General features: G+C 46.9%; 1 protein-coding gene across 1 annotated transcript in view; it reads left to right on the forward strand.

Moving 5' to 3' along the window:
- SUCLG2 (succinate-CoA ligase, GDP-forming, beta subunit) overlaps positions 1–10,884 on the forward strand; it is a gene marked incomplete at its 5' end in the record, with an annotated part of 112,193 nt that overhangs the window by 91,579 nt on the left and 9,730 nt on the right. The window contains one exon of the mRNA XM_006769954.2: positions 2,861–2,981. Within this exon, the coding sequence (XP_006770017.1) occupies positions 2,861–2,981 (121 nt within the window). The remainder of the gene's footprint in view (positions 1–2,860; positions 2,982–10,884) is intronic.

A 10,884-nucleotide genomic window follows, 5' to 3' on the forward strand; every position in this document is an offset into this window, starting at 1 on the left:
CAGAGGCGACCGCACAGGAGTGTTGCCTTTGGGGGATGGGGTACCCCAGGGGAGAGGGGAATACACTGCATTGGAGAACAACAGGCCCCACTTCTCAGCAAGTTAACCAAGCCTGTTACGCCTGCTTTTGGCAAAGCGGGCTTTTCCTTGGGCAGCACCAGTGCAGGCAGTGTCCGGTGCAGAGTATGTTTTCAGGGTCAGGTGCTCAGTAAACACGAGATGCTGCAGGTAAAGAGACGCATGGACCTGGCCCCCGGAGGCAGCAGGTCTACAGCCACATTGTCACACCTTCCAGGACACACCACTGAACAGACAGGTCACAGGGCCCGGGCCTCTGGTCACCCCGCCCACTCCTGTCTTTGTTGAGGAATTCACGGACGTTTGTGCTGTGATGCGAGCACTCCTTGAGAGCTCATACTGTTTGATACGATTAACAGGAGGTCACCCAAGTTCTGGGCCAGCACGGCTTCACTGAGTGGGCAGAGGCGTGCGGTGCCCATGCGAGTTCGGCTGGAAGGCCTGGCTCCCCACTCACCGGGCCTGGTTCCGATTGTCTCTCGGACCCTGGAGTCAGCATTGCTCTGAGTGTTTTTCTTTCATTGTTCTGGCAAGTTCCTCTCCATCCCACAGCTGTTTGGAAATTGCTCTCTGCCGAGCCTCGAGCCGCAGTGCTACCAGCGTTTAAACGCTGCTAGTAGGGAGCAAGCTCCTGCACCGGTCAGCCTGCTGCGAGTGTAACGGGAGTCGCCGGGATCTGTAATTGGGTTGGGAAATACTGCTCACTTATTTTAGTCTTAAGTCATTACCTTCTTACTGAACGTCAATAACTTTGCTTTTCTATTATATTCACATTCAACATAGCTGCAGTTTACAGAAAGGTTTTTTAACTCTTACTTGCTGTCTGGGTAGCCTGCCCACTTACATCATTACTTGTTGAAATAAATGCATGTATAGTGTAGCCACTATGGAAAACAGTATGCAGACTCTTCAAAAAATAAAAAATAGGACTGCCATAGGACTCAGTAATTCCACTTCTGGGTATTTATCCAAAGAAAACACAAAACACTGATTCAGAAAGATACATGCACAGCTAAGTTGACTGCAGCAGCACTTACAATAGCCAAGATAGGGAAGCAGCCCAAGTGTCTCTCAGTACATGAGTGGATGAAGATGTGGTGCGTTCACACAAAGAACTCTTACTGAGATAAGAGGAATGAAAGCTTGCATCTGCAGCAACCTGGGTGGACTCGAGGGCATTATGCTGAGTGAAGTAAGTCGACAGAAAGAAAATATCATGTAATCTCACTTAAATGTGGAACCTTGAAAACAGCAACAAACGAATAAACAAAACAAAGTAGAAACAGACCCATAGAGAACAAACTGCTGGTTGCCCAAGAGGAAGACAGGAGGATGGGAATTTAAAGTAAAAGAAGTAACTGCATATACATACACATATTCAGTAAGTGTTTTACAGGCATGTACTGAGCATTTCACATGCATTATCTCACTTAGTCCTTGCAACAACCTGATGGACCAAGCGCTATTCTTCTCATTGTAAAGGCGAAGAAACCGTATTCAAGACATGGCATGTCTTGCCCAAGGTGCGTGCCGGCCCCGGCTCTCACAGCTGGCATTAGGGAGACTAGGGGGCTACCTAGAGAAGTGATGTGGAACTTCGCCACTGCTACCTGGTAGCTTGGTGACCTTGGGCACATCCTGTGAATTCTCTGAATGGCTCTGTCAGCTCCAGAGGGCTCACCCTCCCTATACTTTCTGAATAGTTTTCTGGCAGGGATCAAAATTAAAAATGAGGGTTCGTATAACGGCACTTTCTAAAACAGTGAAGTACTGAACAAACGTGAGGCGCTCCTTTGTCGTGCGCTTTGTGTAGCCCGTTTAGCATATTGAACAACGGGACTGGCACTGGCATGCAGCACTCGTATATGCTTTGCAATTAGTGTAGCCTAATTTAATTGTGATTCCATTGTTGGGATTTTGATGCCTCCTGCTTGATGAATGGCCATTTTTCTGGGGGTGTTATCAGTTAATCTAGGTAATGAATTCTCTTCATTATCTTGTTCTTCATGTTAATTATACGGGATTTTCTTATGCCTATTTATCAAGTCAGGACAAGTACAATTTTCTTTTTGCCCACACGCCTTTGAATCTGGAATATGCAGAAACAGGTTAACATGATTGGTTTAAATTTACATTTCTGATAAGTTCCAGTCAGTGGCTTGACTTTTCTTATATCCTTATTTATGGTATAAGCTTGTATCTCTTCCTTTTGGGGGTCTATGTCCTTTTTATAAAAAAATGTTATCTTAGACAATTAAACTATCTCTGACTTTTGAGAGAGTACCTCTAGCATATCAAAATGGTATTAAGTAAGCATGGAAAGCGTCTATCTTTGCATATTAATATGAAACAACAAATAATAACGTTCTAATGTTGAAGTATTCCATGAAACACCATGACAGGTAAAATTTAAGTGTAAACCATGGGAAGAAAAGACATTAGTGCATGAAATCTTAAACGACACTACTCTTAAAAGAACAGTTCCAGACAAGTGCCTAAGGAAAAGCAGAAGACCGTATATAATAAGTGAGTGGTGACTGAATTCATTTTGAGTTCAGAGAAGTGATTGATGGGCTAATATGGGCTAATGTTATATATTGATATTTATTAAATTCGCATTAAATTTTAACTTTCATAATATTTTCTAGGCCTTTTATTTAATATTTACGTTCCGTGTTTGTTTAAAAATCTTTTTCTTATTTGCCCCTATTGTTTAGCCAGTTATTTTTGAGAATGTTGGCCGTCAGCATTTTGATGGGCACCTTTCTGCTTTTGACTTCAGGTTGAAGCCATCCTCGTCAATATTTTTGGTGGAATTGTCAACTGTGCCATCATTGCCAATGGGATCACCAAGGCCTGCCGGGAGCTGGAACTGAAGGTGCCTCTCGTGGTCCGGCTTGAAGGTAAGTTATGGGTGATCTCCACAGCCCATCTCCCCTCTGCCAGGTCAGGTGACCACAGTCCATCACCCCTCTGCCAGGTCAGGTGAGCAGAGTGTTCTGTGCCTATAAACTCCTGAGAACAGAAGGAAGCACGGCACAGCCCATCACCCCTCTGCCAGGTCAGGTGACCACAGTCCATCACCCCTCTGCCAGATCAGGTGACCACAGTCCATCACCCCTCTGCCAGGTCAGGTGAGCAGAGTGTTCTGTGCTTATAAACTCCTGAGAACAGAAGGAAGCACGGGAGTAAGTAAGATGAAATAAGTGCAGCGTGGCAGTGATTCTGTGAGCATCTAATAGGCTCATGTAGATTGTAACTCTCTAAGAATGGCATATGTTAGGATTCTCCAAATTTTCCAAATGCATTTCAGAGTGGAGCCCTTTTATTATGAATCATTTTGTGAGATTAGTGTTTTGAAAGAAACAGTTTGAGATGCTGCTCCAAGAATTATTCATCAAGAGAAGGCAATGGCTGTGGTCTAGCACTCCTGATCTGCTAAAATTGTGGACCCAAAGAGCTCTGGCTTATTTGAGTTGTGTATTTCATTATTATTGATTAATTCAATAATTTCCTAAGTGGAACTTTAAAAATATGTTTAAATAATTAGTTTGTATTTTTAAATTAAATTAAATTAATTTTTTTTCTTTCTTCTTTGTTAATCCTCACCCAAGGATATTTTTCCCATTGATTTTTTTTTAAGAGTGGAAGGGAGGGAGGGGGAAAGAGAGAGAGAAACATCAATTTGAGAGAAGCACATTGATTAGATGACTCCCACACATGCCCCGACCCAGGGCAGGGATAGAACCTGCAATCTAGTACTGGGAATCAAACCAGTGGCCCTTCTGTGCAGGCTGATGCTCTAACCATTTAGCACACCAGCCAGGGCTATATTGTTTTTTATATTATTTCTTTAAAAAATATATTTTTTTTGCCGAAACCGGTTTGGCTCAGTGGATAGAGCGTCAGCCTGTGAACTGAAAGGTCCCAGGTTCGATTCTGGTCAAGGGCATGTACCTTGGTTGCGGGCACATCCCCAGCGGGGAGTGTGCAGGAGGCAGCTGGTCGATGTTTCTCTCTCATCGATGTTTCTAACTCTCTATCTCTCTCCTTTCCTCTCTGTAAAAACTCAATAAAATATATTTAAAAAAATAAATAAATAAAAAATATATTTTTTATTGATTTCAGAGAGGAAGGGAGAAGGAGGGAAAGATAGAAACATCAATGATGAGAGAGAGTCATTGATCTGCTGCCTCCTGCACGACCCCTACTGGGGATGGAGCCTGCAACCAGGAATCCAGCTGTGACCTCCTTATTCATAGGTAGACAGCCAACACTCAACCACAAAGCCACACAGGCCGGGCTATATTATTTTTTTATATATAAATATATGAAGTATATATTTTATGAAAAATAAATTTGTTAAATTTTTAATAAGAATAGCAGCATTGTTTTACATTTTTGAAATCTCTTTAATATGTAGTTTAATATTTGCTTCATTTTATCTGTTGCAATATGTTTTTTTGGTTGAAGTAGATGAAGAAAACCTGGCCTCATATAGAGATATTTATTTGGAAAAGGGAGGAGTTTTTAATAATCATTCCATGTAATTTTGAATATTCTTTGGTGCTCCACCAAAGTCTATGAGCAACAGTTTCTTTATTAAAGATTTGTTTTATGTGCAATCTGAAATGACTTTAATGAACATCTCATGTTCTATCCTATTGAAGTCCGTTGGTCCATCTTGCACATGAAGTGGATTTTATGCATGCATGGTTTGTAATATCATGCATTGATCATATGGAGCATTTTGGATTATGCAGATCTAAAGGTTGACACATTTCAACATACAGTGTAAAAAAGTTCCATATTTGTTAATATCATAGCATCTTCGCCCTGGCCTGTGTGCTCAGTTGGTTGAGCTCATGGTCCCATGTACCTAAAGGTCTCAGGTTAGCTCCCAACCAGGACACATGCCTGGGTTGCAGGTCGCCGGTAGGTGTGCAGGAAGCAACCCATTGATGTTTCTCTTTTACATCGATGTTTCTCTCCCTCTCTCTCCTGCTCCCTTCCTCTCTCCCTGAAATCAGTAAAACACCATTCTCATCAGAGAAGCTTGCAAGTACTGGGAACCTTTCAAGGTGGTAGATGCAAGTTTTCCAGAATTCTAATTTCCACATAAATGTACAAAGTTTATCATCAGCCATAGAGCAGTCGGTTGTTTTCCTGAAGGTGGCAGACTCTCTCCCTCCATTTTCCATAGCGTCTGCCAGAGCACAGTCTGAGCCAGCACAATGTGTCCTGTTCTCCCCAGGCCTGGGCCCCGGGCAAGGGCCTCGGACTCCTGGTGCAGGCCAGCCGCGCGCTGTCCCTCGGAGGCCCCCCGCAGCTCAGGGCGCAGCTCTTGTGGTTCCCACGGAGACCCCTGCGGCTCAGGGCGCAATGCGTGTGGACTTCCCCCTGAACTTAACCCTGAGAAATTGTCTGTAAGGAAAAAATCTTTTCTAGAAAACTCAAAAATTACCTTCCTGGGAAACAAATTAAAAATAAGAAATATCACCTAAACAAAGATATAAAAAGCAACTTAAAAAGTTATTTTAAGTATTTAAAGTACTTAAGGGTTGAGACTTAGAAAAATTCGCATTTTTCACCGTTCATTAAGGACACGGGGCTTGAAAGTGCACTCTGTATGGCAAGTGTGCGGTGGGGGGAGCAGGCCTAGCCCAGGTTGGTGCTGCTGCTTCGATTCCGTGGTAGTGGCTGGCACTTTACCCACCATCACCTTTGCTTCATCAGTGCCAATGCCAACAGAGCGTCATTGTTTTTAATATGATCATTTTAGTATTACTACTACAACAAAAACCACGTTTCACGTCAGGGACCGATCTCCCCTGGGTTCTGGAGACCCCACTTTGAGAACCACTGTAGCAGAGAGGCCCTTTAATGTGAGAACTAGCAACAGCCTGTGGATGCCATCACAGACTTCAGAGGACAGTGGCCAGGCAGCCCAGCGGTAGACTTCTGCACATCATCCTCAGGACAGCTGGTCTCCCCACGTTCCATGCTGGTGCCTCATTCCGCAGACGCGGTCCCCACAGGGGATGTGGCCCCGGTGTGTCTCCATCCCGTGAGGGCGAGACCCCAGCACAGCCGCAGCGCTGGTCTCCGGCTCCTCCTTGTGCCCCTTCCTCCTCACACTCTCTTCCCCGCTCCTCCCTCTGAGACGCCGCCCCACAAACTTCCCTCAGGACCTGGCGGACCTGATAGAAATAATGATGACAAGAGAAAAACGAAAATAGCAGAAGCGCCACTTGGCAAAGTTTAACATGGACTTTCAAACACCTGCATGAATTAAATCTTAACACGGCAAAGGCAGCAGAACTGATGCCAGTGAAAATCACTGAAGTAGTTGATCAAGGAGCTGCTGGGCATCAGTGTAGCTCAGAGGAAAGGGCTGGTGTCCACTTTCTCAGGTCAGAGTGGCCAGTGACCCTCGGGTTCGACCAGTCAGCTCTGTGTCTGTAAAAGGAGAACCTGTGTCCAGACTAGTGTCTGCCACTGAAAGTGACTCGACGTGAGTGTGTGCCTTGGTGCGCCCTCTGTCCTGTGACCCTCCCTGCGCCTGCGTTGTCGGCAGAGGTCCGTCCTTATTAGCTTTAGGTTCTTTCCTAGAAAAGCAAGTCACCCCACTTTTACTTCCCCCAAAGCCTAAAAGGAGCAGCTCTCTTTTTCACACGGTGCTTAGTATTCCAGAAGGAAATGATCTCTGACATCGAACATCTCCCTGTCGTGTGTACCTGGATAATAAACACGCTGGAACACGCTAAATACCACATCCACGGTCACCTCCCTGACTGATCTCTATTGGCTGTGTCAGAGGTCTGCCCGCGCTGCTGGAAGTGTTGACATTTCTAAGTTGTTAGACAATCAGATTTGCATCTTGTGAGTCAGTGCACTTCCGAAATATATGCCTGTGGGGGTTTAGTTGGTTAATTATATACTAAGTACTCTGTGCAGGTTACTGAGCTTTGGGCATTCAGGAGGATGTACAGAAATATAAGGAATGACCTCCTTTACTAGACGGCTGGGGAAATAAAAGAGAAAGAAAGAAGATGTAACAATACAAGATAATATATGTACAGTGCTAGCAAGGGTTGGTCCTACTAGAACCTGCTTCTGTGTCAGGGCTTCCCAGAGAGCCAGCCGCCAGCAGGGCTTCTGGAACCTTCAGAAATATTATTGCCACAGTGTCTCCGGTGACAGGTACTTGCAGGTGATGAATCAAGATGAGCTCAGACAACAGACTGCCCCAAGCTTTGTGGGCTAAAGCACCCCTGGTGACCTTGACCCTGCTCTTCCAGCATCAGGGTCTGTCCTGTAACAGCACCTGGGACCTCTATCAAAGTGGGGGCAGGAGAGCTTTCGACACTCCCGGATCCCAGCGGTTTCTTTCCGCCTCCTGTGGGAGTAGCATCTTGTTGATAAATGTCCTCAGCAAGGTCGTGCCAAGGACACTCACTTCCGTGATTTCGGGAAACCAGCAGCCCCACACCAAGGTTACGACTGTCCCAAACTTGTATTGTCCTACATATTAAACCAGGGAAAGATGAAGGATCGTGCCCCAGCTCTACTCCCAGCACTAATATTAACAAAATGCAAAAATCGGAGGTGGCATTATCCATAAAGGGAACGAAACAGGAACCAAGCAAGTGCTCGCTCTGCGAAGGGAGTGCAGGCTCTGTTACGTGCGTCACCCCACTTCCTTTGGCACCCCCCTCTTTACGCCCCCTGGGTATTGAGCACTGTAACTATGGTGCATTTAGAGATGTGAGTTAGCAAAGAGATATTATAAAAGGAGAACTTCCAAGTTGAATGTGGAAATAAGTGCAATGTGAATCATGGAAAAAAGGAGGAGGGAACTTAGAGGATCAGAAGACAGCACATCTGTTCCGTACGTGGGAGTTGGCACCGGGATCCTAACGGTGACAGACAAGCCCTGGCCGGTCGCGCTGTCCCAGGGAGCAGTGACTTTGCAACAACACATTGTGGCTCAAAGAACAGTGGGCACATGCAGTCAGTAGCCAGAGTGCGTGACGTTGGCACGTAGAACCCAGGCAGGACTGTCACATGGAAGTACAAGTGGATATAAAAGCAAGGCAGAGTGGGGAGAGGGGAGGGAGAGGGGGGAACTAGGGTTCGCCATCTAATGACCAAGAGGAGGATGGCATCCTTGGTGCACTTGGGAAAGTGAGCGTGGGAACTAGAGAGAATGGGAGAGTCTTGTGTGCAGGGTGGGGAACCTTTTCTCTGCCAAGGGCCCTTTGGATATTTATAACATTATTCAAGGGCCACACAAAATTATCAACTTAAAAATTAGCCCGCTTAAAAAAAAATTAGCCTGCTATATTTGGTCAAACGTTTAATTAACTCATCCCTAATGCCTTGGCAGGCCCAGACCCAAATGGTTTTGAGGGCTGCACATGGCCCTCAGGCCGGACGTTCCCCACCCCTGCTTCAGAGCAGAGCCACCCTACTTCTGAGAGGAAGCTCTGCTATCTGATCGAAGGCATGTGGAGGCGGGATGTGGGAGTATGGGGGTGAGCCACGGGGAGGTGCGAGCAAATGCACGCCATCCCCCGCCGAGGGCCCCAGCAAGGCACCCTCAGGCCTGGCTGCGTTGGACATTGTTCCCCAGCAGCATGGCCCAGGTAACGTAAGAAACCAGCCAAAACCAAAATCTACCGCAGAAGGTCTGGTCTCAGCCCTCCAGCGGGAACCACTGGTAACTACAGGGATCTCTGAGGTGTTTCTCTTACGTTCAGTCTAAGTTGTTCATTTGCTTTCTTCTGGGTTGGAACATAAGTTGATCTCTTCCCACAAGTCTCCCTGCATTTAGTTCCATTTTACCCAGCCTTACACTATGATTTTTCTAAACAGAGCAAGTCTTCCTTGCCTCTGATGACCGAGGCAGACGAAGGGGCCAGAACATGCTGGACGATTCCAGGGGTGGTTTCCAGTTAACTTGACACAGCACTGTGCTTCCTGTCTTAGCCGATGTGTTTTTCGGGATCTTTATCCATATTAATACGTATTAAAAATGGTCACATTTCCAGAACATACACCCTTGTCTAGCCAGTGAAAGGGAGGTGAGAAGGGTGTCCATCACCCCGACATCTATGTTAAAGCCAAATGACACGTAAAGAAAACCAAGTGTGCCAGAAAATGTTTACCGGAGTCTGAATTACAATAATAAATAATTGCTGCTAACAGCCATTAGCTGCTCCCTACGTTTCAGATCCTCTGACACATGGCTGTATAGTCCGAACAAGTAGGAGGCCTTTCCTAACCAGGATAACAGACATGTCAGCAGCTGAGACTAGTTGCATTAGTAATATCTCTTTCTTATGAATGAACACGGTGGCCTCTCTGCTTGCTTGGTGGCCATTTGGAAGCTCTGGCCTCCTGCCTGGAGCCACCGGTCTGTGGCTCGCATCTGAGAGCCTCTGGTGCCCTCACAGTGTAGGAGTGTCCCGATGAGAAGCTCTTATCAGCCAGGTCAGCTGGAGCTGGTGGGGTTTCGTGGACACATCTTTGTTCTCAGCTGAATAGTAAGCAGCGCTCTTTAGCAGCGGGTAAGGAGATGACTCTCTCCCCTTTGAAACGGCCACTTAATAATGACAGGTGTTCACTGGCCGTATCAGAATAGGGCTGACCAGGTCGGCACAGGGTTGCTTTTCTTTAAAAGACTCCTGGTCAGTTGAACAACCGCATTCTGTGGGGAGCTTGTTAGCTTTTGTCGACAGTGGTTTCCGTTATGAATGAAGAGCACGTTGTCTGGAATGAGCTTTTCTTTGCTTATTGCAGTGTATACGCACGCAGCACCGAAGTTACATGGGCGGTTAATTCAGGCCGACCCATGATACCCCTGAGAAACACACGACATTACTCAATAGCCTTGTGTAGCCAACGTGGGGACATGCCCCACCTCCCCGGGTGAGCCCTGTTGCTGCTGTGGTTGGGAACGTGGCCCCTGGAGGGGTCGGATGTTCAGTGCCAATGCTCATCGCTTTCCCTCTGTGTGTGATCCTCAGTCCTCCTTTGGCTCCCATTTCTTACACACCCACCTCTCACCTTGCTTTCTGCCCGCTGGTGCCCACATACCTCTCCTCACCCCCTCCCTCCATCACTGTCCCCGTGCATGTGCCTTGCTGGCGTTCCGAAGCTGTCACCTCTCCTCCCTGTGTTAGTCATCATCACCAGGTTAAACCAAAAGAGGTGTTGGACACAGTCTTGCTCTGTCACGAAGCCTTAAACCCTCCCATTGTCAAAGACGGTAACACTCCTTAGCCCGCGCCCCACCTGGCCTCGCCTGAAGTGTTAGCTAGACTGCTCAGAGCTTCTGTAGATTGAATATTTCCGTTTCCAGACAGATGCTCTATGTCTGCCACTCTGGCTTTTCATCTCACCCTTCGGTGGTGCATGTGACTGAAATACATGCCGTTTGGACCCGCGCCACCTAGCACCGCAGGAAGCCCGTCCTGTGGTGCCAGGACCAGGGCTCCGGAGGGACCAGGGCTCTCGGGAGGGTGGCTCCCGCACTGCGCAGCGTGGATTTCTTTTTTCTTTCGGATGTAACAACTGGAGCTCCAACGACCTTAATAAAAAGGCGGTTTCTGGGATTGCACCTGGGAAGCTCCCTACGCTGCCTCTCCCGCCCTCTTGTTCTTCTTGGTGCCTCTACCCTTGGCCTCTGTTGAGGCAGCTGGTCCCTGGTGTTCCCACAGACCAACCATCTATTACGCCCATTCAACCGGGCGTGTTGTTGGGCCTTTTTAGGGGACCCAGCAGGTTCTTCCCCATCTGGGT

This window comes from Myotis davidii, unplaced genomic scaffold (genome assembly GCF_000327345.1).
Source record: "Myotis davidii unplaced genomic scaffold, ASM32734v1 scaffold821, whole genome shotgun sequence".
Lineage (NCBI taxonomy): Eukaryota > Metazoa > Chordata > Mammalia > Chiroptera > Vespertilionidae > Myotis > Myotis davidii.